The sequence below is a fragment of the Mauremys reevesii genome, linkage group 26 (genome assembly GCF_016161935.1).
Source record: "Mauremys reevesii isolate NIE-2019 linkage group 26, ASM1616193v1, whole genome shotgun sequence".
NCBI classification, from domain to species: Eukaryota; Metazoa; Chordata; order Testudines; family Geoemydidae; genus Mauremys; species Mauremys reevesii.
The window spans coordinates 15,722,724-15,750,188 of record NC_052648.1 but is presented as its reverse complement, the minus strand read 5'-3'; the positions used below and the strand labels follow the sequence as shown (position 1 = coordinate 15,750,188).

Sequence of the window (27,465 nt, the reverse complement as noted above, 5' to 3'; positions counted from 1 at the left end):
ACCTGACCTCTTTGTCTCCAACACCTTCAGCTGGCACCTTTGCAGGGGAGGGGCCCAGGCCATCAGTTGCTAGGAGACAGAGGGTCAGGCATTTAGGTGCACTGGCCCCTTCCTCTGCAGCAATCATGCACCCTGATCCACCACCTAGATATTAAGAACTGAATACGGGACACTGAGGAATCAACACAGTATTCAGAGAAAACATTCAGAACATTCCCAGTTCATCACACACAGTAAAAGTCCTTTACAAAACAGAAGGTCTTGTGCCCTCATAGTTCTCTCTTGGTAGAGCCTCAATTGATTTTGTAAAAGCAAACTCCTGCTATGGCTCAATGCCTCATGAAAACACAATGCGAGTCTCTTTTCACCCAGGAAAATGAAACATACAAGCGTGACGCTTGTGACGTCTGGATCCTTAATCCTCCTGCACAGAAAATGCCTAAAAGTCATGCCCGGTGGTGAAGGGTGAACTCCTCCGTACAGCAGGTGGGTAACGGTCACCCGGCGGGTCTGCCAGGCCGAGTATTTCCAAACCCATCTCCGAACAGACCCCAGCCCGCCACTAAGTGCGGCTGCTGCTGCTCAGACCCCGGTGCCACCCACCGCGCCCTTTCCTTGGCCTCCACCGTAGCCAGGCTTTTCCCGACCCTCCTCGCGCAGCGGGTCCCCAGCCACAAGGGGACTGGCAGCTGCACCGGGAGGGCGCTAATCCTCGGCGCACAACAGAGCCAGGCCCGCATCGCTGCAGCGGCTCCCGCTTTGTTCGGACCCCTTGGCCGGGCCTCGCCTTGCGCATGCGCGCAGGTGGCTAACGGAAGCTCTTTCGTAGAGCGCGAATAAGAGACGCTCGCGAGAACGAAAAGGAAGTGGCGCGAGACCCTACCTGGCCCGTGAGTTCTCGCGGTGTTTTGTTTCGTGCCCTTGCGGAGTCGCTGCTGCCGCTGCGATGGCCGGCTACTGGGAGATCCCGGAGGGGACCAACTGCCCCCGCAAGGCCTGGATCACCGGCCGCCTCGGGGCCGCGCTGGGTGAGGAGGCTGGGTTGGCTCTGCGACCTGCCGCTCCCGCTCGTCCCCTTCCGCCGGGGCCGGGGCCTGTCTCGGGCGGGCGGGCCGCTCGGCTCCCCTCCGCGCAGCCCCCCGCTTGCCGACATGGCTCGAGCCCGCCTGGCCCCGAGCTCGGCCGCGTGTGCACCCGCGGCGGGTGGCTCGGCGCTGCGGCGCAGCCCTAGGAGCCTGGCTCCTGCCCCGCCTCTGGCTGCCGCGCTGCTTCTGGCTGGGATGGAAGCTGAGCCGAGCGGGGCTCCAGCAGCTGGGGCTTTCAGCACCGCACGAAATCTCAAGAAAAAGGCAGTTTGAAAACTCAATCCAAAAAATTACACGCAAGTATTGTATTCATTACAGCGGTATTAAGGGCTGAACAAGTCAAACACTTAAGGTGAATGCAAAGTCCAAAGCTTAAAGATCGTGCAATGTTAACTTGGTCACATTGCCTGTACATAGTATTTTCTATTTCCGGATTTCCTTTTAAATCTAATCTTTACGGTATTTACTGTAAAACTTACAGACTATGCAGAGTGGCCAAAGTAGCACTAAAAGCAATATTTGCATTTGAATGGCCTGATGTGAGTTCTTGTGTTTTTATATATTAATTATATCTATATTAAAGTTAGGAGTGCTCTGTTCACTTGCATTAAGTAGTGTCAGTAAAAGGGCACTAATTCATTACTTTAATGGCAAAATGAAATTTTATTTCATTCTTAGCGCAAATGTGATTTGCATGTTATCTCCCTGCCTCAGTTTCCCCATTGATAAAATGAGATTAACATTTGCCTCATAAAAAGCAACAGAGTCCTGTGGCACCTTATAGACTAACAGATGTATTGGTGATGCCTGACGAAGTGGGTATTCACCCACAAAAGCTCATGCTCCAATATGTCTGTTAGTCTATAAGCTGCCACGGGACTCTTTGCTGCTTTTTACAGATCCAGACTAACACGGCTACCCCTCTGATATCTGCCTCATAAGGATATTTTACTTTTAATGGGTGAAATGCTTTGTGATTCTGAGAGGTAAAGAGTGAAGTAGTATTGTGTGGGAAATAGTCAAATGCTGCATCCCTCTTTTTAATTATCTTAATATTTATTACTTTTAATTAATGCACAAGCACTTTTCATATCTGTAGTAATTTTCTTCCTAAATAATCTCACAGTGCTTTGTAAATTGTAAAGGGATCACTTCACTTACCTTTGACATGTTATCACTTCAGGAGTAGACTGCAGTAGCTATTTTAGCAATGTAAAACAAAACTACAGCTAGTTTGTGTCCATGAATAAGTAGCAGCATGCAATTAATGGGGTGTCCACGCATGGAATTTTTCAAGAATGGCCTTTAAATTCATACCCTAACTGAGTCCCGGTTTACACTTAACTGTGTCACACAGGATGTGAAATTTTAAGTGATCCTAACCTCCCACTGTAGATACAGCTAGGTCAGCAAAATAATTTTTCCATTGACCTAGCAACCACCTCTTAAGGGGGTGATTTCTGGAGGTGGATATGATCTGCCCCCTGCTGCTTCAGAGCTGGCTGCAGCCACAGAGCTTCCTGCAGCCAGGGGAGGTACCTGGAAGTAGATCGCCCCCACTATCCCCGAGCAGCTATGCAGGGGAAGAGGAGCTTGGTGAATGGTAAGATCCCCCAGCTGGGGCACCCCAGTGTTGCCTCTCCCCTACCCCATCAGTAGCTAGATTTCGTGGGGGAGATCTAATTTCACAGTCTGTGATGTGTTCTTCAAAGCTGTGAATTTGGGAGGGCCCTAATCATAAGCGAGTGAAAGTTGAGGGGAAGTGATTTTCATTTTAGTTTTTGCTTCAGTTAACACACATTTAACTTGAATGCCAATGAAGAGTCTTTGTTAAAGAGTGAACATCTTTAAAATGTGAGTGCTCAATTCTGTATGGTGCAGAGCAGTCTGGTCCAGTCCAGCAAAGCACCTAAGCACGTGCCTGACACCCTTCTGGATTGAGTCTTGAGAACTTGCAGTAAACTCTGATGCCCCCCAACAAGTCCTCCAACAAAGCCTGGAAGCTCAGACTTCATATTACCAAATAAAAACACAAGCAACAAAAGGCTTTATTCAGAATAACTACCTTCTTTCTCAACAAAACCCCTTTAGCTTTCAGATCTTCTGTATGCATTAGAAAGAAGCAAAAAAAAAAAAAGGGTTAGAAACCCAATTTAAAATAAAATCCTTTAAATTGCCCTATAGCATCAGTATGACTTAGCCATGCATATCTTGCTTTTGGTGGAAGATCAAAGGTGTGGCTGCACACTAGCCTAGTAAATCTTCTTGAGCTTCAGTGCTGGGGATGACAGGCCCTTAGAATGCAAAAGTAATTTTATTTCCTAGCTTTATTCTTGCACCTTCATATTGCTTGAGATACAGCACAAACAATGCGTAACATCGGGTTAGGCTGAAATCCTGTCTCTATTGAAGACAGTGGCAATAATGACTTAAATGAGGACAGGAATTCACCCGTAGTCTTTCGTGCATTACTCTGGTGATAGAAGTTGTGGAGGTTTCTTGTGCACATTGTGCCATGTAGGTCAAGCACAGTAACAAACAAGCATGTCTTGTGCTCATGGAACCTGCATTCAGGTTGTGCTTCTGCATGGTCTCTGACCTGTCACTCATTAAAACTGTTTTCCCTTTTGTAGGCTTGATTGGTTCGGCATATCATATTGTATTGTACCCGCCTAACTCGGCCGTTAAGGCTGCGCAAACGGCAGCCATGAGCACTGTCACAATGGGTAAGGAGACCTTGCTTCTTTCAGCAACTGAGTTTCTTGTCTGAAGATGCCTTCATTCAGCTAAATGGACAGCCCATTGTTGAAATTATTGGCCTCTCAAGTAAAGTGACTGGTGAGGCAGGTGTGGTCTGGTGGTTTTGTGCTGGAGACTGAGTGCTCCTGGCTTCTGTCCCCAGGTGCCACTGACTTTATGTTGGCCATTGGGTAACTGAAACTTCACCACTCGGTCTCTGAGTTCCCATCTGTAAAATGTTTACATGCACAAACTTGTGTAGTGTGAGGCTTAATTAATTTTGGTGAAGTGCTTATGAAAGGTGCTATGTAAGTTCAGGACATTATAGTTGGTGTTTCCTTTGAGCCATACTCTTTCTTCCCTACTGCTGCTCTTGAAATGTCAAATTAGTCTGGGTATAAATTACATGTTTTGATGTGGATAATTTAATATCAGTAACTGTAAGTGATGGCTTAAGGAGCTGCTGTCTGGATTTAACACTCACTGTATTGGTATAACTGAAAACTGAAAATAACTTAGGCTATGTCTACACTGGCAAGTGAACGACAAAACTTTTGTCTTTCAGAGGTCCCCCCCCCCCCCCAAAAAAAAGGTAGTTTTGCCAACGACAAGCACCGAGCTCTTTGTCGGCAGGAACACTTTCCTGACGCTAAACACAGCCCTGATGCTAAAAGCTGTGCAATGTAGACATAGCCTTACTCCTTACAGTTTGGAATCTCAAATATAAAACTTGAATTTTCAATGTCTCCATGTTGAAGGTTGTTCCACAGAAATCGCAAACAGCCAGAGCTGGAGGGAAAAATTTCATGGAAGCAAATCCCATACTTTCCTACTTCTTGTTAGCACTGATAGTCACAAATATTGTCAGTACCTAAGAACTTACTGTGACCCGAAGAACCCCAGAATGCCAATTGGCTAAGGATTTACTGTTGTGTAACAGCAGCTCCTAACAAGCTTGGCAAACCAACTATGCCTAGCACACTACATTCATGGTATTTATCCAAAAATGATGTCACGTGAGGTTTCTAATTAAAAAGCTTATGCTGTACTGATCCTCATAATTGTTGCATGATGTACGTTCTGATAACATTTAACAAGCTGTGAATATGTACTGAAAATATGTTTTAAAGTCTGTCACCAACAAAAGAGAGAAACAGGTTTCTTCAAGTCAGGAAGTAAGATGTGTATCTCTCTATCAAATATAAATTAAACATTGTAAACCATTGCAATGGAAGCCCCCTTTACATATGGCATCAACAGAAAAGGATCACACGGAGGTAAAAACAAGCGATGTCTTGAAACAAAACTGTCTCTGAAGACCTACAGTGAGCTTTGCAGGTATAGCAGAAGGCAAGGAGATACCTCTTTATCTTTCACCTGAGGAAGTAAATGGACCAGAAGTGGAAAGCTGCACAGAGAGCCATAGAGTGACAAGTGGAGAGCAGCACAAGTAGAAGCATGCCAGAGAGCCCTGGAAGCTGTACATCGGCGAACCATGGAGCTTGAAGAGCTGAAGTATGAGAAGAGAGCACAAACACAGGATGCTGGAGATGCAGGGACAAAATCCTCAAGCAGCAAGCAGTCCTCCCCAAAAGTCAACCTGCTGGGATAAACTGTAACCTACTTACAGAGAGAGGAGTTGTATTGAAGAGTATTTCACTACTTTTGAAAGAGTATGCGAGCTGCACAAGATTCTAGATCTCCAATCTCTTGGGCAAAGCATTGCAAATATTTAATGAGATGGACATAAGAGAGGCATTGAAATATGAGTTTTAAAAAAAGCTGTGTTGCGAAGGTTCAGAATATCAAAAAGAATGATAAGATGAGTCATAGAGAATGAGTATAGAACGTGTAGTTTAATGAAAAAGTGGGCAAAGGGGTAGATGCTTGTGATTTGTTTGACTTCTTTGCACAAGAACATTTCCTGACTATATGCTTTGAAGAAATCAAAGCAGCAGTTGGGGATAAAACCCCTGCCACTATACAAGAGGCAGATGTTATTGCTGTTTCCTATGTAAAAGGCAGACTGTTCAGTGAGCACAAACCCCAGAGGGAGGGGCAGAAGCCCAGAGTAAAAAGGGAGTCCCTATTTTTATCTCTGTGATTCATAGCAACAAGGAATACATAGCGGAGTTCCTGGACATTGATAGGGAATTTATAGGCCCCACAGTAGCTGTGGCCAACTGCTTCAGCTAACCGCTGCTCCACAGGCCTGGGCCTGTGAGCAAGACTTAGGCTACATACGCATAAAGCTAACTTCTGCAAAATATGTTTATCACATCAGGGACACTGGGGAGAGAAGGGGGGAGGAAAAGGGAACTGAGGGGGAGTTTGCAAGGAGGGTCCCGATGTGCCAACTTAGCTTATGACATTAATGCAGTAATTTTTGGGCAAGCTTAGGATATTAATACAGTAACACTTGGGCAAGTGCCTTTGCAAAATGTAACCGCAAGCAGGGGTGCAAAGAACAGTCAAACCACCAACTGGGACAATAACAGGAAAAACCCTAAAAGGGAAAAGGCATTGATCAGCTTGCGTATGATTAACAATATATTCCAAATAAGGCAATAATAGAGTGTGATATGTGTGATTTACCTTTATAAGCTTGGAAAATTTTGGTGACAGGAGGGCCAGTTGTCCCCTTGTGTGGGGCCATGCTGACCCTCCCTGTATGCATACTTGTATTCTAATAAAGGAGCCTCAGGCTGTCTGATCCAAAATCAACAGTGTGGTCAATTTTCCACAACAACATGAACTGTGAGGAATGAAAGGTAGCTGAGGGGGAAGGAAGCACTTCCAGCAAAATGCGAATAACAAAATGCATCTCATGCCTTCCGGTTGATGGGGTCTCCTTCTTATCCCTTCCCTCAAATGACTATTCCAAACCAATCTCTGCCAGAATACTTGTGCAGAGAGCCTGAAAATGTTTTTTTTTTTTTTTACCTCTGTCTGCATTGTGGGTACATGGGTTCTCCTCTTCTTCTGGAAGTCACATGCTGCCAATTTTCTTTCCCATTCTGCACTGTCCTCTCTGATTCTTCAGCATGCTGTGCCTGCAGTACCAAATGCTGACTTGTATCCAGAAACTCTTCTTTTTCTCTGATGCACACAGAGTTGATGTTTGGGTCTCTAGTCCTTTAACCTTCCAATAGTCTCTTCCAGTATGGAGACCAGCTTGCACTTCATACAGACGAAGTCACTTCTATCCTGTGGGAGAAAGACAAACGTGGCATATCCTGTGCAGGTCACAACAGCTGATCGCTCACTATCCATATTGTCTTCCTTCTAGGAGCCTTTTCAGATGTTGTATTTACTGCTCACAGAAGCCTGAAAGGCAAAAACTCTGTGGGAACTCCCCCCCAGGCACGCTTCCTCTGTTCTCAGCTCACTCAGTTCACAAGTGGCTGCTGTTTTTAATAAAACTTCTGGCTCAAAGCAGTTGCCCTGACTCAAAGGCTTCTCTTCAATCAACCACTCAAGGCCCACCTGGAACAAAGCATTCCCAAATCACACTTTTCAAACAAACCACCACACACTTAAACAGTCACACTTTTCAAACAAACAAACAAACACATGGTCAAACTGTCCCTGCAACTAGCACCAATCAAGCAAATGGTCACAGCAGACAGACACTCGGCTATTCAATCCACCGGCTTACAACACAGCCCCCGTAATGCAGCACTCACCATAGCACCTCTTGGACAGTTCTCAGGCAAACTCCCTCTGTTTGCCTCTCTGTTTGCACTAGGTGGCTCTGCCTAAGCCAGGGAGGTGCTATGGGATATTCTGATGTGAAGCTCCATCAGTCTCTTCTGTTGACACTGTTGTGCTCTGGATAAATAATGAAAGCGTGACCCAATGACTCTTAAGTGTTTATTCACAGTGAAATAGTAATTTGACCAGAGAGAGAATGGGAATCAAGCTGTAGTTCAGTGGTTAGAATACCCACCTGGAAGGTGGGAGACCCTGGGTCCAGTCCATTGCTCCAGTCACTTTCTCATCAGTTATCCACAGTGGAGCAGCTTCAGCAGGAGAGACTGAGAGCACCTAACATCAGAATAGCCCATAAAGACCCCAGTTCAAATCCTTTCTCCCCATCAGGCAGAACCTGGTTATCCCAAAGCCCAGGGAGTGCTCTAACCACTGAGCTAAAAGTTACAAGGTGGGTGTCACCATCTCCACCTCTCCCTCCAGCTGGATTTGAATGAGAACCAATCTGGTAAGCTGTCTCTGAACATCTACGCCTACTGTATTGGGCCCTTAGGTGGCTGAATGCTTGTCCTTCCTTGGTTTGTGAAGCATTCTGAGGCATAGGCAGGAGTAGGTGTCTGGATGCTTATGTAGTGAGGAAACAATGCATGTACCCAGAAGCAGGATTTTTCAAGCCTTGTCATCTAGGCATCTTAGCTGACTGAACCTAGTTGGGTTGCAGTCCTTCCTCAGACATTTCCTTAGAAGATTCAGTGCATATATTGGGGGAATTGCTAGCAAGAAAGAGTGCGGAATAGTGGGGTGGAGTATAATGTTAGTGACTATTGAAAACCCTTTAGGAAACTAATAATCCCTTCAGCAGTCGTCACTCCTGAAAAGGAATTTGTTGATCATTATTCATAAGGCCACCCAGTAGTATGGAGGTAAGTGCTCTGCATTACTGCATGAGATGCTGTATTTTGATTCCCAGGTCCAAGATGGCAGAAGCATGGAGGCTGGGGTTGCGTGCTCAGTCTGTTGGGATAGTTTCATGTTCTCTAATGCTCTTTTTAGCAAGAATTGGCATTGGTAAGCTCTAATTGAAAACTGGTGCAGAGCCTTGCATTGTAATGCTACTTCACAGTCTGTAGGCTGAGTTATAGACTGTGACTTGTATCGTAAACACCCAGACTAGACCTCGAAGAGAGGGTACAGACTTGCCCAGGTAAGGGTGTAGTAGCACAAACAGGAAGTTGTGTCACAAAAATGGTTCAATTTGTTTTCTGGCAACTTTTTGCTTACATAAAACATGTGGGAGTGTGGATGCTGAATCCAGCTGGTTGGGCTGTCTGCTTCACCTGACTAGAAAATGCCATTTTTCTGTGACTTACTGATAATTGTTCATGGCAATAAATATTTATTCCTCTGCTTCCCAAGAAGGTTCAAAACATAACTCTGGCTGTTCCTGGTGCACCAGGACTCTGGGTAGTATGTTTTCTGCACTGTAGATCTCAGTTTCTTGCTTGCTGTACCCCTTACTCCTTACCTTTTCCTTACAGCTACTTTGGGAGCAGTATTTGGATTGACCACTTGCCTCAGTGCCCAAGTCCGGGAGGACCCGGAGGATGCCCTGAATTATTTCATAGGCGGTTGTGCATCAGGCCTTGTCTTGGGTGCAAGAAGTAAGTTGTGGTCAGCATAGAGGTTTAAATCAACAGCATGAAATATTTTTAATGCATTTATATAAATTCTATAAAACTGTCTAATTCTTAAACCCTTGTCTACAGGAAGCTACCTCCTTCCCATGGAAATGTATTGTGTGATGCATAAGAATCTAGTCCATGGATATGATGTATTAAAATTGGATCTGCTTAGTTACCATGGTGATATGCACACCTCTCAAACATCAGTCTCTAAGAGCCTGTAGTGGGCCACTGAAAATGAACCCCACTTCAATTAACAAATTGCTCACCATGGAAAATTGCAACATGCCCTCATAGATTTAGTCCTTTCAGGAAAAGGCATGTCCCAGAAGATGAGCAGAGGCCATGCCAAATTTAGAAGGGCTCCATTGGACCAATCCTGTCTGGTCAAGGTCCAGAAAATTAAGCTGGTCTGGGCTGGTATCAAAATAAACTCTGATAGATTGGGGGGGGCCAAAGCTAGCTTCAAAGATGAATTGCAAAATAAAAATGGAGTTAACCCCATGAGCCAACTTGAGTGTACAGAACGGAGTTTAACTACTCTCAGAAATTATTTTTCTCTGAAATTCTCTTGACACCTGAGTTCATAGAGGATGTCCCAGAATATATCACTGTGACATTGGATACCAGAAATCCTGTTGCAGTCCATGATGCAACCCAGTAATGCGTCCTGGAATACCTTCAGCAAACCAAGAAAGGTTTACAGAGATTGGGGAAAGAAGGCTGCACTTGTTTTTATGCTTAATGTACCTGCAGCCTGGTTAATGGTGAAATATGTCTGTTACAATTGTAGTTCTAATCTCAAATGTGATGATGTAACCAATTAACTATGGGGCTCCTTGCTTACTGTTTAACAAATTAGATTCATTTTACATGTAAAGAGGTGTTCTTAATTTAGCTGCTAGCTCTGCAAATTCTCCATGTACTCTGAGAGTCAAGCTGTTTCTTGCCTCTTGCACATCACTAACAGTTAGGCCTCCAGGGACACTTATGGAGTCCTATTGTCTTCAGTGGGTTTTCTTCAGGTATAGATAATTTGAACTTAAAAAATGTTAATCAGGAAGAAATTGAATCTGGCTCTACTTTTCTTAGCTGTGTTGGCTTCCGAGTTAATGGGAGTAAAAACCAGGAAACATTTTAGTTCCTAAAGTAAGCAATTTGGACTAGATAGGTCTATGGGATAAGAGGGCTTGATACCTCAAAAACTGCCTGAGCTAGAAACAATGGGAAACCATGTATCTTTAAGATCCTAAATTTCAACTTCCCATCAGCCCTTTGGGCTGCCTGCAGTCAAGTATCAATATCAAAAGAAAAATCCAAATGTGGTAAGATATGTTAAGTTAACAATATAAACTATGAGTATATCTTTCTTTCACTCTCTTCCAGATCACAGCCATATCGTTGGTTCCTCAGCATGTGTGGCGCTAGGACTTGTGGCTGCTTTTACAAAGATAGGCAAGCGAGAAGGCTGGAAGATAGCATGACCTCCCAGACTCTAAATGTAGGCTGGCTCCTGTCTCAGAAATGTTTTTCAAATGTCCTGCGTAATAAATAACACAGATACTGCTGACTCAGGGTGTCTCTCATTGACTTTGAAGTTAAATGATACTCAAGGAACATAGTTTTATCAATTAAATAGTAACTGAGGTGCAAGAAGATCTAGTAGTTAGAGCAAGGAACTAGGATTTGAATTAGAGTGTTCAGGGGCCTTTTACTGAGACTTCTAACAATGACACACTGGAGTTAACAAACACTTAAAACATAGCACTGGGTTGGTTTAGATTCAAAGTAAAACAAGTTTATGAACAAAGTCAGAAATGATTACCAGCAAGTTAAAGTGAAAAACACTTTCTAGTGAGTGAGACTTAGCAAAAGGGTGGTATTCGTTCAAGGTAAGTTTCTTACCATACCCCCTTCCAGCAGAATCACTGACCATCCCCAGAGTCAGGATCTCCCACAGAGTCAGTTCAGTTGAAAGGTCATGTTGGGTTCTTTGCCCCTCTCTTTTGTAGGTCCGTGAACATTTGAAAAGTATCCTTATTAAAATTCAGTGCCCCTGTTATAAGGTGCCATGGAGTCTAATGGAGAAGCTTCCATGCTGTTTTCTTCCTTGCTGGTGCTTTCTACAATGCAAATTGATCTGTCAATATGAGGCCTCCAATATGCAAGGAATGGCCACTTGACTGTGATTGGCAGTTGCACCTGGATGGAGGCATCGGCCTTTCCTTTGTCTGAAAGAAACCTGTTTACTAACTCTGCAGGTTTGTCCAGTTGAAACACATTTTATTCTCATATTTTCTTCACATTTGTACAGTCCTTAGGGCAAATACCCAAAGTACACCATGCAACCCAATGATCAATGTGATATTAGTTTTCCAATGATACCTCACATGACGCCTGTTAGATACAGACTATGACATAAGAGCATTGGGGTACATTCAACTGGTTAGGCCAGCTGAAACTCAGTACCTGATACCAATGAACCTTCTGGATTTGGGGTGCTCTTAGGAGCACAGTAGTCTTTGCCCTATTCTGGGAGGTCATCTCCCTCTTCCCAAAACCAGTCTGTCCAGCTCCCTGGCCTACACATTTCTCAAGGAATCATGCTTTAAAAGCCATTAGCCTGCAGTGCTAACGCTTTGAAAGTGTTCGGTTCATGAAAAACGGATACATTCATTCCTGAGCTGTGCTAGTCATAAATTTCAAAAGGAATCATGCATGAAAAGCCACTAGTAAGCACTGCTCCTGATTAGGAATAGATCTGTTCAGAGAAAAAATGAGAAATTCATTGGGGAGCTGTGCTACAGATAATCTTTGCTATGAATCTTCCTTTTAAAAACATAACATGCACTGCTAATGGATTTGAAGAGATCTGTTTGTGAGACAGATGAAAAATGAGAAATCCAATCCTGAGCTGTGATAGTGAAAAAAATTATCAACGAATCATGATTCTAAGGCTTAGCCATTAGGGTGCATTGTTAATGGTTTGGAAAAGATCGGTTCGCGACAAAGAGGCAAAATGAGAAATTTATTCTTGATTTTTGCTTCTGACAAATGTCTCCAGAAAACATCATTTTAAGGCCATTAAGATTTACTTCTCCATATTTGGAGGACATCACTTCGTGAGAGAGACGAAAAAGAGTATTTTATTCCTGATCTGTGCTAGGAATACATTTCTCAAGCAACCTTGCTTTAAAAGTCATCAGGATGCAGTGCTAATAATTTGGAAGAGATCGGATCGTTAGAGGAAAAATGAGAATTTCGTTTCTGATCACAACTAAGGAAGAATTTCTCAAGCAAGCATGCTTTAAAAGCAATTAAGCTGCAAAGCTAATGGTTTGGAAGAGATCTCTTCATGAGATCAAAAGAAAAATTGATTATTGAGCGGTGCTACAGATAATCTGTTCTAGGAATCTTCCTTTTCAAAACAGATGCAGTGCTAATGCATTTGAAGAGATGTGTTTGTGAGAAAGAAGAAAAATGAGAAATTAATTCCTGAGCTATGCTATCGACAAATGTCTCAAGGAAACATAATCTAAAAGCCATTACGATTTAGTTCTTAAGTTTGGAAGAGATCTGTTGGTGAGAAAGACGAGAAAGAGAATGTTGTTCCTGAGCTGAGGCGGGGGTAAAATGTCTCAAGGAATCACGATTCAAAAGCCATGAGGATGCACTGCTCATGGTTTGGAAGAGATCTGTTCATGAGCGCAAAAGAGGAATTCATTGGTGACCTGGGCTAGGGATAACCTCTAGGAATGTTCCTTTTATAACCTTTTGGATGCACTGCTATTGGCTTTTAAGAGATTTCTTTGTGAGCGAGATGAAAAATGAAAAGACCTTTTTCTCTGAAAGAGCATTAACCTTCTGAAAAGTAATTTTCTGTTTTTCTAAGTCAGACATTTCCCTTTAAAAAATAATCCTGGACGTTTCCTGGCCTTTTCCTTATCATGGAATTACAGGGGTTTGAGCAGCTTGTCTTTTTTTCATGCTTTCATTACTAAGGCTAAATGTTCTGTAATACAGCTAGCATGAGCTAAGGACACCGGTGAAGCTAATGGAGGATGAAAACTAACCCCTGTGTGTGAAATCATGGCTCCAGTGGAGTCGTTTTCAAAATTCGCCCTTTGGCTTATTTCCTGCCCCCAAATTTTCTGGCTTCTCTCTCTCTCACTCTCCCTTTCGGGGACCTGCTCTCTACCAAGAGTCACCAGGAGGGAAACCGAAATTCTTTCGAAGGATCGTACCATGAGAAAGTTGTCTCTAGCCTCGATCAGGCATGAATTTCGAAGTCTGACTGAGTGGGTCTTCCCCCCGCTCGCTGTCTCCAATAAATCATTGTCGCGTTTCTCAGTTTGGTCATTTTCGTGAAGCGATCGCTACCAAACCACCAGGAGAGCTTTTTCATGGCTTTTACTCGAAGAATCCATGAGTAATTAGTCACTATCACTAGTGAGGAATTCATTTCTCATTTGGCAATTTTTTCAGACCCGGTCCCTACCAAACCAGAGGCAGATTACTGGAGCCGCGGGACTGTCGACTGGCAGAGCACCCCCCACAGCGTGCCGCCGTGCTTGGGGCTCCGAAATGGCTAGAGCCGCCCGTGGGAATGACGTTCTCACTTTTAGTTATTTTCATGAGCCAGCCTCTACCAAAGAAGCAGTGGAGAATACGAATGGCTTCGAAGGACAATGCCATGAAAAATTTTGTCACTAGCACTACGCAGGAAGGAGTTGCTCTTTTTTCACCAACTGATCTCTACCAAACTACCCAGGAGAGCTTTCGCATGGCTTTTAGATGACGCTTCCATGAGAAATTTGTCACTAGGCGAGATCAAGAATGAATTGCTCAAGTTTTTAGTTTTCCAACCGGCTATGGCATTCGAAGGACGAGTCCATGAACAATTTTGTCACTAGCATGGCTCAGTAAAGAATTTCTCTTTTTTAGCATTTTCCACGAACCGATCGCTACCAACCACCAGGAGGGAAACGGAAAGGCTTTTAGAGGATGATTCCATGAGAAGTCTAGCACTAGCGTTATACAACAATTGAACGGTCATTTTAACAAGTTTCACGACCTGATCTCTAGCAAACCAGCAGGGGAGTAGCCTAATGGCTTTGGAAGGAAGATTGCTTGGATATGGTGAGTCTAGTTCCAGCCCTCCTTCGCGGAACCCCTGAAATAGGCTGAGATGAAAGACATGCCTTCACCCAATTTGTCCCTCTTTAAAGCCTGGAACAGACATGGTTCTAATAACCGTGCAGACAATAAACTTTAAGACCTTTTTCCTGAAACAGCATTAACCTTTTGAAAAGTAATTTTGTGCTTTTCTAGGTCAGTTATCCTTTTAAAAATAATCCTGTACGTTTCCTGGCATTTTCCTTATCATGGAATGGTTTGAGCAGCTTGTCTTGTTTCACGCGTTCATTACATATGCCCAATGTTCCCTAATACAGAGAGCGTGAGCTAAGGACACCGATGAGGCTAAAGGGATGATGAAAACTAACCCCTCTGTGTGAAATCATGGCTCCAGTGAAGTCGATGTCAAAATTCGGCCTTTGGCTTATTTCCTGCCCCCAAATGTTCTGGTTTCTCTCGCTCTTTTTGGGACCTGCTCTCTCCCAAGAGTCACCAGGAGGGAAACTGAAATACTTTCGCAGGAACAGACTGTGAGACATTTGTCTCTAGCCCTGATCAGGAATGAATTTCAAAGTCTGAGTGGGTATTCACCCGCGAAAGCTTACTCGCGAATACGTCTGCTACGGGACTCATTCGCCCTTTTCTCAGTTTGGTCATTTTTGTGAAGCGATCGCTACCAAACCACCAGGAAAGGTTTCTCATGGCTTCTACACCAAGATTCCATGAGCAATTAGTAGCACTGATGAGGAATGAATTTCGTATTTGGTAATTTTATCACACCCGATTTCTACCAAACAGCAGCAGCTCATCCTAATGACCGTTAGAGAAACATTCCGTGAGACGTCTGTCACTAGCCAGGGGGTGGGGCTGAGGTGGGCTAGATGGAAAATTTGGGGGACTACGTCGGAGGTGGGCGAGCGGAGCCGGGCAGTGTGCGGCAGCTGCTCTGCTAGCTGGTGCCACGGGGCGAGTGGATGCAGCGCTGTGGTCTCCTCAGCGTGCGGCCGCCCTTCGACTGCTTGCAGCCCTTAGGCGCTCCCTGGCAAGGGGCCCGGCTCCGGGATCAGCAGAGCCGTTGAGGAGCAGGGGCCAGCGTGGGTCAGTCGGGTTTGCTGTGGGGAAACTTGTCCCTTCCACCTGCCTTGGGCAGTGAGCCCCAATGTGTGGCGACATGGCCTGTGGTCTTCTCTTGGCACCCCAGCCCCTTGCTCGGGCTCATTTCTGCACTGCCGCTGGCGTAGGGCTGCCAGACCTCCGCTGGAAAACGGTACCTGCAGGGTCCAATCAGTGCTACTGAGTAACCCTCCCCAATCGGGCAGGACAAGCAGCTGCTGCTGGACCAGCAGTCAGGAAATGCCCAGCTCAGTCAGAGAGCGGTACCGGTGGGGTGCACCCGGGGAAGCGAGCCTGAAGTGCAAAACATTTGAGGAGCAGGGCATGTGGCCAGGTCACTTCCGAGACCCCCCCTTCCCAGCTTCCTTTGTTCCCCGCTCCTGGAGCACGGCTCTCCCTCCCACATCCTGCCCCAGTCACACACATCCCGACCCTGGGAGAACAGCTGTACCTCCAGCGTCCTGACCCAGTCACACACATCCCGACCCTGGGACAACAGTTGGGTTGGAAGGGTAGAAAGCTGGGGCGCAGGGAGGTGGGTTAAAGCGGCTTAGCCGCCCCTCCACGCAAGAGAGTCCACAGAGCTGCCAGCCGTGGCCTCCCTCCCTTCTCTCCCCAGGGAGCAGAGCCTCTGCCCTGGAAAACCTGCAGCCCGCTCTCCGAGGAGCATGCCATGTGCAAGCCGGCCCCAGCTGCACGGCTCTGACAGCACAGCTCATCCCCAGTGGCGGGGAGGTGTCTTAACCCCCCCGCCCCCCCTCCAAGCTGCTCCACTCTCCTTCTGGCTGCTGCTGTGCAATCTACTACAAGACAGAGGAGCTAGTACTGTAATAATGTACCTACCAACACAGCAATCTGTACAATGAGTGATTCACAATCAAAGGACTTCACATGGCAGGAGTCAGAGAGCAATTGGGACTTCCCTGGTTTTCTAAATGGCAGGAGACAGGAGTCAGAGAGCTGGGAGTGTGGTTCTTATCACTTCCTCCTCCCTATAGTCTGCCATCTAACCAAAGGACTTTGCTGGCTTCCTAAATGGCAGTAGTTGGAGAGCAATTCATTAGGAGCGTGATTCTTATCACCCCCTATAGTCTGTGATCTAACCAAAGGACTTCCCTAATCACTAGCTTTGTAAATGACAGGAGAGCAATTCATTGGGAGCGTAGTTCTTACCTATGTCCTCCCTACAGTCTGCAATCTGTAGCCTGAGCCTGCGTCTATTTTTAGGCACCGGCTTTTCAGCGCCCCCCCAGATCTCGGCGCCCTAGGCAGCTGCCTAACTTGCCTAGTGCTTCCACCAGCCCTGGGTGAACTCTGCATGGTCGCCTGTGATGGTGGACTGTGCTGATGATCATCTGTGCTGCTGGTGACCAAACAGGAAATTAAATTCAAAAGTTCCCAGGGCTTTTCCTGCCCACCGGGCTAGTGCATTGGAGTTGAGAGTGTTGACCAGAGCGGTCACAAGGGAGCATCCTGGGATAGCTCCCGGAGGCCAATAACATCGAATTGCATCCACAATACCTTTAACCCGGGATTGCAATCTCGATTTAAGTGCTACTCCACTTGCCGAGGTGGAGTACAGAAATCGAATGAAAGAGCCCTTTAAATAAAAAAAAACTGTTTGGTCATGTGGACTAAATCATTTTTTTTTTCAAAATAACTTGGCTAATTCCGAAATCACAGGCTAGTGTAGACCAGGCCTAAGTAATTCCCTTAATTTATTAAAGTTTTCCCTTTTGAAATCAAGGCCCCTAGTTGCAATCTATTTTTGTCTATCTTTCCATTTAGTTTAAATTGAATTAGCTCATGATCACTCGAACCAAGGCTGCCCTTTAGGATCAGTTCTTCTATGAAGTCCTCACTTCTCACTAATACCAAATCTAAAATGGCATCACCTCTTGTTGACTCAGTGACTATGTGGTGAAGAAATCTGTCAGTTTTCATTATTAATAGCGTTTGTCCTCCAATCTATACCCGGGAAATTAAGGTCTCCCATAAGCACACAATCCCCAGTAGTATTTATTTAATTAAAAACATTGAAGAAGTCTCTATCCAGATCGGATCCTGGGGGTCTGTAGCACACCCCAAGCACTAGCCCACTGGAGCGTCCATTAGCTTTCTTCCTCAACATGATTTTGACCAAAAACAGATTTTATCTATTCCATCACTTCTAATTTCTTTACAGTCTATCTCCTTGTAGACGGGCCGGACTCAGCCCTGCGGTGCCTCCTGCTGGTGACTCCGGGAATTAGCTCGTTCCAGCGCTGGAGCGCCCTCTGCAGGCCGGTGATCTGCCTGTCCTCTGGCCCCCGTGTCCCTCACTGGACCCAGTGCCCTTTTACATGGGGTGCTGCCCCCTAGCAGTAACCCCTTTCTCCCAGGGTCTCCCCTCCTCAGGGAACCCCCACCCTCTATCCCCACCTTGCCTCAGTATATGGCTACTGCCAGTCATTGTCTAGCTCCACGTCCTGGGGCAGACTGCAGTATCAGCCTACTCATCACTGGCTAGGAGGGTTTGGACCTGCTGCTTTGGCCAACCCCTGGGCTGCCCTCTGCAACCCCTAGTACCTGTTGGCCCACTGCTAGGCCGCAGCCTGGGGCTTTCCAGGCTGGAGCTCCCCAGCTCCTCAGCCTTTCCCCAGCCCTGCTTCACTCAGGTACCCGGTCTCTAGCTCCCTGCAGCCAGGCCCATCTCCCTCTTCAGTCAGAGGAAGACTGTCTGTACTTCTGGCTTCCCTGGCCTTTTATAGGGGCCAGCTGTGGCTGGATTGGGGTGTGGCCCAGCCGCAGCCACTTCCCCAATCAGCCCAGCTTTTAGAGCCGCAGCTCTCAAGCCCTGCCAGGCGGCTTTTAAACCCATCCGGGCAGGAGCAGGGGTCCACCCTGCTACACTCCTCATTAATATACAGAGCTTCTCCACCATCTTTACCTTTATTTCTGTCTTTCCCAAATAGCACGTACCCTTCAATATCTGTACTCCAGCCATGACTACTATTCCACCATGTTTCTGTTATCCCTCTAATATCTGGTTTCATTTCCTGCACCAATGGTTCTAATTGCTCCATTTTGTTACCCAGGCTCCTTGGTTTGATGTACAGACATCTTAGTTGCTTCTGCTTTGGTTCACCCAGATTCCTCACCCAGTTAGATTAAGTCATTCTACTGCCAGTATCTCCTACCTGACTGTTAGTGTCATTGGTATCAGCACTATCTTTCCTCTTAATGTCCATTCTCCTACCCACTGCTGTTCCTTTGGCCATTGCTGTATCCTCTCTTACTTGATTTTCCTCCTGCTCGATATCAGAATCAGGCGAGGAGATTACATGAGCATCTCCCAAAAATTTCCCTGAATTCCTAATTTAAAGCTCTTTTAATCAGTTCTGCCAACCTGCACCGCAGAAGTCTATTTCCCTCCCTACTCAGGTGAAGTCCATCCCATGAGAACAGTCGTTTGTCTGCGAATGCCTCCCAGTGGTTGAACATCCCAAAGCCCTCCTTATAGCACCACTGCCTGAGCCATCTATTGATTATCATAATCTTGTCTCGCCTTCATTCTCCTCCTCCAGGGACAGGTAGAATCCCACTGAAGATAACCTGAGCTTCCATTTCCTTAGGCATCTTCCCTAGCCTGGCATAGTCTTCCTGGATGTGTTCCAGTGGAAATCTAGCAGTATCATTTGTTCCCATGTGAAGAAAAATCAGTGGATTCTTTCCTGCTCCCATTAGGATCCTCTTCAGTCTCAGGTCCACATCCTGTATCTTAGCTCCTAGCAGACAGCTCACCCCTCTGTTCTCTGGATCAGCTCTGGTGACAAGCCCATCAGTTTTTCTTAGTAGGGAGTCCCCAGTCACATAGAATCATAGAATCTCAGGGTTGGAAGGGACATCAGGAGGTCATCTAGTCCAACCCCCTGCTCAAAGCAGGACCAATCCTGAGCAGGAAATGGGATACCTGGAAAATCTGAATTTAGACGGATCTGTCAGTTGGGATGGCATTTATTCAAGGGCATGAAGGTAATTTAACACCCTCAGCCACTGGCCATTTGAAGAAATCAAGCTCAGCTGTGGAAATTCCAGACTACTGTCCAGTTTTGGGCCCCCCACTACAGAAAGGATGTGGACAAATTGGAGCTAGTCCAGCAGAGAGCAACGAAAATTATTAGGGGGCTGGGGCACATGACTTACGAGGAAAGGCTGAGGGAACTGGGCTTATATAGTCTGCAGAAGAGAAGAGTGTGTGTGTGTGTGGGGGGGGATTTGATAGCAGCCTTCAACTACCTGAAGAGGGGTTCCAACAAGGATGGAGCTCAGCAGTTCTCAGTGGTGGCAGATGACAGAACAAGGAGCAATGGTCTCAAGTTGCAGCGGGGGAGGTCTAGGTTGGATATTAGGAAAAATTATTTCACTAGGAGGGTGGGGAAGCACTGGAATGGGTTCCCTAGGGAGGTGGTGGAATCTCCATCATTAGAGGTTTTTAAGGCCTGGCTTGACAAAGCCCTGGCTGGGATGATTTAGTTGGTGTTGGTCCTAGCAGGGGGTTGGACTAGATGACCTCCTGAGGTCTCCTCCAGCTCTAATCTTCTATGATCATTGGTGATATTGAAATGCCAGTGGTATTCTGGGGGACCCATCCTACACATTGCTCCCCTGACTCATTAAACTGAACACTGGCCAGCCTAACAGCACAACGGAAGGATTCACCTACTGGCTCAGCAGGTGCAGAATGACAGTTTAACATACTTTTTGGTAGATTGAAGGGACACTGGAGATGCTTACTAGACTGGATCTCTATGAGAAAAATATCCCAATCGTTATAGTTGTCTGTTGTGTCCTGCAGAATTTCTGTGAGGCAAAGGGGAAAAAGTTGCCACTGGGTTGCAGAGCAGAGGTGGACCAGCAGTCTGCTGAGTTTGAAAAGCCAGACATAAGGGCCATTACAAGAACTCTGTGTGAGAGAGGCTTTGAAAGTGCACTTTAACCAGCAACCACAGTAATGTGCTGTACTTGACTGCATTCTGGCCCTGAGGGTTTGTGGGCTGTTCGGAATTGGGTAGTGTTTGGTGTACATTTAGAAATGTAACTGTCTTTTAATTGCAGCAAAGAGTCTTGTGGCACCTTATAGACTAACAGACGTTTGGGAGCATGAGCTTTCGTGGGTGAATACCCACTTCATCGGATGCATGACGAAGTGGGTATTCACCCACGAAAGCTCATGCTCCCAAACGTCTGTTAGTCTATAAGGTGCCACAAGACTCTTTGCTGCTTTTACAGATCCAGACTAACATGGCTACCCCTCTGATACTTGTCTTTTAATTAACCTCTGAATTATGTGGTGCTTGCTGTATATTTACACATATGTACATATGTTTCTGGGTGAGGAAAGGGGTCAGTGGAAGCCCATGACTACAAGAACCAGGCAGAGGAAAAGACTGGCTAATGAAGGAGAAACAAAGCTCAGGAGCAGGTTTGCTGAGTTGGAGAATGAAGAAGGGGCACAGCAGCCGCTAACAGAAGGTGGGAGGGCCAGGAGGAAGGGAAGAGCGGCTAGCCCTACAAGAAGAGGGGAAGAGTCAATGGAGATAGCCAGAGTTTGGAGCCCCAGCAGGACAGAGGATGACTCACAGAAGATTGAAAATGAGAACAAAAGACAAGAGGACTTGCAGCCTGAAAGAACAGGAGGAAGGCTGGAGAATTGCATCATCACTAGGAAGACGCAGGTCTCTCAATGCTTTTTTTGCTTCTGTCTTCATGAACAAGGTCAGCTCCCAAACTACTGCTCTGGGCATCACAGTATGGGGAGGAGGTGACCAGCTCTCTGTGGAGAAAGAAGTGGTTCAGAACTATTTAGAAAAGCTGGACAAGCACAAGTCCATGGGGCTGGATGCACTGCATCTGAGCATGCTAAAGGAGTTGGTGGATGTGATTGCAGAGCCATTGGCCATTATCTTTGAAAACTCATGGCGATCCGGGGAGTTTCCCGGATGACTGGAAAAAGTTAATGTAGTGCTCATCTTTAAAAAAGGGAAGAAGGAGGATCCAGAGAACTACAGCCTCACCTCAGTCCCTGGAAAAATCATTGAGCAGGTCCTCAAGGAATCAATTCTGAGGAGAGGAAAGTGATCCGGAACAGTCAGCATGGATTCACCAATGTCAAGTCATCCCTGACTAACCTAATTGCCTTCTATGAGGAGATAACTGGGTCTGTGGATGAGGGAAAAGCAGTGGATGTGTTATTCTTTGACTTTAGCAAAGCTTTAGATATGGTCTCTCACAGTATTCTTGCCAGCAAGTTAAAGAAGTATGGACTAGATGAATGGACTGTATAGTGGATAGAAAGTTCGCTAGATCGTCAGGCTCAGTGGGTAGTGCTCAATGGCTAGTTGGCAGCCAGTATCAAGCGGAGTGCCCCAAGAGTCGGTCCTGGGGCAGGTTTTGTTCAATGTCTTCATAATCTGGAGGATGACGTGGACTGCACCCTCAGCAAGTTTGCAGATGACACTAAACTGGGAGGAGTGGTTGATACGCTGGAGGGTAGGGATAGGATACAGAGGGACCAGGACAAATTAGAGGATTGAGCCAAAAGAAATCTGATGAGGTTCAACAAGCACAAGTGCAGAGTCCTGCACTTAGGACGGAAGAATCCCATGCACTGCTACAGACTAGGGACTGAATGGCTAGGCAGCAGTTCTGCAGAAGAGGGCCTTGGGGTTACAGTGGACGAGAAGCTGGATATGAGTCAATAGTGTGCCCTTGTTGGCAAGAAGGCTAATGGCATTAGCCACGGGGGTTGGACTAGATGAGCTCCTGAGGTCCCTTCCAACCCTGAGATTCTATGATTTTGTGCTGTATAACTAGGGGCATTGCCAGCAAATCAAGTGACGTGATCATTCCCCTCTATTCGACATTGTTGAGGCCTCGTCTGGAGAACTGTGTCCAGTTTTGGGCCCCACACTACAAGAAGGATGTGGAAAAATTGGAAAGAGTCCAGCGGAGGGCAACAAAAATGATTAGGGGGCTGGAGCACATGAGGAGAGGCTGAGGGAACTGGAATTGTTTAGTCTGCAGAAGAGAAGAATGAGGGGGGATTTGATAACTGCTTTCAACTACCTGAAAGGGGGTTCCAAAGAGGATGGATCTAGACTGTTCTCAGTGGTAGCAGGTGACAAAACAAGGAGTAATGGTCTCAAGTTGTAGTGGGAGAGGTTTAGGTTGGATATTAGAAAAAACTTTTTCACTAGGAGGGTGGTGAAGCACTGGGATGGGTTCCCTAGGGAGGTGGTGGAATCTCCTTCCTTAGAGGTTTTTAAGGTCAGGCTTGGCAAAGCCCTGGCTGGGATGTGGCCTCACCAGTGTCAAAGAGAGGGGAATAATCAGTTCCCTCGATTTGCTGGCAATGCTCCTACTAATGCAGCCCAATATGCCGTTAGCCTTCTTGGCAACAAGGGCACACTGTTGACTCATATCCTGCTTCTCGTCCACTGTAATCCCCAGGTCCTTTTCTGCAGAACTGCCGCTTTAGCCAGTAGGTCCCCAGCCTGTAGCAGTGCCTGGGATTCTTCCATCCTAAGTGCAGGACTCTACACTTGTCCTTGTTGAACCTCATCAGCTTTCTTTTGGCCCGATTCTCCAATTTGTCAAGGTCACTCTGGATCCTATCCCTACCCTCCAGAGTATCTACCTCTCCTAAGGTGACCAGATGTCCCGATTTTATAGGGACAGTCCTGATTTTGGGGGCTTTTTCTTATATAGGCACCTATTATCCCCCACCCTTTGTCCCAATTTTTTTTACACTTGTTATCTGGTCACCCTAACCTCTCCCCTCCAGCTTAGTGTCATCTGTGAACTTGCTGAGGATGCAATCCATCCCATCATCCAGATCATTAATGAAGATGTTGAACAAAACCGGCCCCAGGATGGACCCCTGGGGCACTCCGCTTGTTACTGCTTCAGGTCCAGTAAAGAACAGAGATAACTGTACATTCTTATTATTGAGTCTGCAAAAACAAAACAAAACCTACATAAATGACTATGGTTTGGACATGTACATGTGCATATTTAGTTGTTTTTCCTAAAGTTTAAGTATTTTAGGAAAAATTGTCGTAGCAGCCACCAGCAAGAGTTCGTGGCCGCACTCTGAGGCCACCAAAAAATGTGTTATGAGCGCCCAATACTACATACATTATCTGTATGAACTGACTCTCTATTTGTATCACTAGTTTTCTTTCCTTTGTGTAAGCTGGGGTCTGAATGAGCTCTCCCCTGACATCCACTGATGAACTGGGCGGAAGCACCTCAGGAACAGACTATATTTGCATAGAGACACAGACTCTGCCTACGTGATAAGCAGACAGAGCTGCTTTGCCAAAGTGATAAATTTGGTCTGTTTTGGGTTAAAATTCACTTTAGTCTTGAATGCAGAGGTAATGAAATGTTACCCTTATTGTAGGACTGAAGGGCAGCAGAAATGTATTTAATATGCCCTAACTGAGGGGGTAATCCTAACTTAACTTCAGTCACTAAGCAGGGGATGCTGATGCCAAATCCAAGTCAAATTCAGAGGGAGTGGGGACACGTATCCCTTCCTGCTGTTGTGGATGCTATTTGACACTCTTTTGATCTAGGGATGGTGTTGCAGTAAAAGACAAGGCCGAGGCTGCAGCCACAGTAGAGATTCCCCACTACCTGGCAAAATCATTAAGAGCTGGGCTAAGTGGTAGTACCTCAGAACCTGGTATTACAGCTAGACGCACCCAGGAGAACCAACGGCCTGGTGTTTAGGATACTCACCTGGGAAGTGGGAGACGCAGGTTCTAAATCCAGCAGAGCAGGGATTTGAAAACAAGTCTCTCACGTCACGAGTGAGTGCCTGAATGGCTGGGCTATTCGGTGCCCTGAGATGGACAGACCCAGCCAGCCCCAGAATTCCTGTTCTGATCACCCCCTTGACCAGCTTTTGTGCTCCAAGCACACCTACCAGACCGGGCTCACAGGCGAGACAGAGATGGCTAGTTTACAAATCCTGCCAGAGTTTAGGTGACAGCTTGGGGTGGAGCAGCTTGGTGGGGCCAGGACTGAGGCAGTTTTCTGCATGTCAGCTGGCTGAAGCTTAGGCACCTCCAGGGTTAGATGGCAGCTGATGTCCTCAGAATTTACTTGTGGCCTGGGTTCAATGGCCCCTCCCACTTGGTTGATGGGGAGGGCCTTTCGCTTTGGACTGGCGTAGGCCCGCTGTCTCCCAGCAACCACAACAGGTATAGCTAGAGGCAGAGGCAGCAGCAAGTGGCAAGCATTGCCAGACAACAGTGGTAGTGATGAGCAGCAGCAAGCAGTGGCAGAGACAGCAGTGAGCAGCAGCAAAGGAGGCAGTGATGGTGGCAAGCAGCAGCAGAGTAATTGCTTGACCCCACCCCTAAAGGGACCCACATAAATACACCTCTGGTACTTCGCTGACTTCAGACAACCAGCTGTGGGTGCAGTGGGGCAGAGTGAAAGGAGAGTGGCGTATTAAAGGGATGTGTCCATCGGACTTTCACACCATAACGTGGGAAACTAAGGCAAGGGACGCTGCCCAAGATACTGTGGGGCAGGTGATTACTTCTCACATGCATACTTTCGAATCGTTGTTGTGGGGTTTTCCCAAATTAATGCTGGGTTCCCTTTGCCTTTTAATAAAAGTTTTCCTTTGTTATACACAGACTCAGCACTTGCAAGTAGGAAGTATTGCCTCTTAGAGGCAGCCAGGGGTGGTCAGGGCCAGCTTTAGGCAGATTCCCCCGAATCAGGCCCTGCGCCTTAGGCGCCTTTTTAATTTTTTTACTCACCCGGCCGCAGTCTGGGTCTTCGGCGGCAGGGGGTCCTTCAGTGCTGCGGAAGACCTGGAGCGAGTGAAGGACCCCCTGCCACCGAAGTGCCCCTGAAGACCTGGACCGCTGCCGGGTATTCAAATCGGGCCCCGCAGTTCCTAAAGCCAGCCCTGTGGTGTAGCGGGGGTGGGGGGGGTTAGTTTTCCGAGACTTATTGGTGGGAGCTGTTTTGTAATGTTAAGAAGAACCCCTAGCTATTGAACCTGGCACCTGTTGCTGCCAACACCACCTGGCAGAAGGGTTAAAATTGCCTTTGAACTCAGAACCCTTCTGTAATGGTGATGTTCCTTTTGCATGTTGCTATATGACCACAAGCACTCTTTTCAGTTTGGTGCTGACTTTTACTGTTCTAACCAAGCCAGTTCAAATGATATGGCCCTGCTGTGTGACTCTTGTCCCTGGATGAAATCATAAGCAGCTCGGTTGGGCTTGGATTTGTTGGAAAGAGGTGGAGCAAAAGGCAGACTACAAATCCCACAGTGCTTTGGGCTCTTCACTCAAGTGGAGGCTTGGCCATACACCATCTGTCAGCCCAGGGCAGAGAGCCACACCAGGGACGGCCCATTGGCTGCTGGAAGCCACTTCCTTCCCCATTGTTTTCAGCTGATCCTTTGGATTTGAAGCACAGTGCAGTTTTTGAATTTTGGCGCCTGTCTGAATCTGCAAACTAACAGCTGCTGGCCCAGCTCCAGAGCCCAGCCACACCCCTCTCGCTGGGGTGAGTCAGTGTCTGTGTGCATGTATTGTTTCAAATCTGCCTCCGCCTTCACCAGTTAAAGCAGTGAACTCTTGTCAGCACCAAGCTGTGCACTTATGATATACTTCTTGTCTCTGCCAGCTTTTAGAGAAAAAAATCCAATCTTGATTTTAAAATGGTCAGGGATGGAGAATCTGCTACGACGCTTGGTAAATTGGTCCAGTGGTTAATTACTCTCTCTCACCATTAAAAGTTTACACCTTATTTCCAGTCTTAATTTGTCTAGCTTCAACTTCCAGCCCTTGGATCGTGTTAGACCTTTCTCTGCTAGAGTGAAGAGCCCATTATCAAATATTTATTCCCCCATAGATACTTATAGATGGCAACCAAGTAACTCCTTAACCTCTCTTCATTAACTAGATTGAGCTCTTTGAAGCTATCACTGTAAGTACGGATATGATTTTGTCATAGTAAAATTAGGCAAAATTCAAGGAGCAGTCATGTTAAAAATATACAAAATCGGGGTATAGTCAGAGCGAGGCCCAAGCCCAGCCATGGCAGGGGGGTGAAGCTGAAGAAGTCACAGAGATCTGATAAAGTCACAGGATCTTTGACTCCTGTGACCTAATCATATTCTTAACTATAAGTCATGTTTTCTAATCTTTTAATCCTTCTCATGGCTCTTCTCTGAACCCTCTCTAGTTTATCACCATCCTTCTTGAATTGTGGACGTGAGACCTGGCCACGGTATTCCACCAGCAGTCACGCCACTGCCTCATGTAACATTTCTACTCCTAATCGAGATCCTCCCCTTTATGTGTCCCAGGATTGCATTAGCTCTTGTGGCCACAGCGTTGCAGGGGAAGCTCAGATGCCATGTTGGAGGTTAGGGCTTCCCTGAGTCCCTCCTAGACCCACTTCAGGCTGTTTATAATGTCCTCCGCCAGTTTGTAGCATATGAGGGGTTCACCAAACAAACAAAAGAAAGGTCCTTTTCTCCCCCTTTCCCTTATGAGAGAGGGGAATCAGAGTGAAAGAAAAGAAAGGCAAAGGTGGCCTGTCTCTTAGGCAGTCTTTTGGGATTCAGCCCTTCGGGGCTTGGCTTATCAGCTGGTTTGTTGCCTTTAACAAGGGTCTACCTCCAGCCCCTCCTCTTTACAGCTGGTCCATGCAGTTTCAGGATCATGAGGTTTGCCAGTGTCTCCCTCTTGGCTGATCAGTTTCTGTAGTCAGCAGCCTCTGAGGTGTATTGGTCATTGTCTTCTTCCTGGTTCACCACCCCTTCCTGTGGCAGGTTTTTCCCTTTTAAGCTCTGCTCCCCTCTTCCAGGCAGCACAGGTCTTACAGATGCACCTCGATAGTGCTGAACGAGCCCAGAAGAGCTCATTAGTCTCTTCTCCATCAGAAGTGTGGGTGTGCTCCTTCACACACCATGGGCG

General features: G+C 46.4%; 1 protein-coding gene across 2 annotated transcripts; it reads left to right on the top strand.

Annotated features, from left to right (window-relative positions):
* Positions 1-867: 867 nt before the first annotated feature.
* Positions 868-14,444, top strand: NDUFA11 (NADH:ubiquinone oxidoreductase subunit A11). 2 transcript variants are annotated; one of them, XM_039515817.1, is made up of 5 exons: positions 868-1,028; positions 3,719-3,811; positions 9,074-9,196; positions 10,604-10,718; positions 14,162-14,444. In XM_039515817.1, the coding sequence occupies exons 1-4, from the start codon at positions 947-949 to the stop codon at positions 10,699-10,701; spliced, it is 396 nt and encodes a 131-aa protein (XP_039371751.1). In that variant the 5' UTR covers positions 868-946; the 3' UTR covers positions 10,702-10,718; positions 14,162-14,444. The 2 variants fall into 2 exon arrangements, with proteins under 2 accessions (XP_039371751.1, XP_039371750.1); XM_039515816.1 differs by lacking the exon at positions 14,162-14,444 and having other exon boundaries at positions 10,604-10,788.
* Positions 14,445-27,465: the final 13,021 nt, after the last annotated feature.

Bases quoted from the DNA above. Each gene is read 5' to 3' on its own strand.
- NDUFA11 (XM_039515817.1), top strand. From the start codon at position 947: ATGGCCGGCTACTGGGAGATCCCGGAGGGGACCAACTGCCCCCGCAAG. The intron at 3,812-9,073 runs GTAAGGAGACCT...TTTTCCTTACAG, and splicing joins CATGAGCACTGTCACAATGG to CTACTTTGGGAGCAGTATTT. The intron at 9,197-10,603 runs GTAAGTTGTGGT...ACTCTCTTCCAG, and splicing joins CCTTGTCTTGGGTGCAAGAA to ATCACAGCCATATCGTTGGT.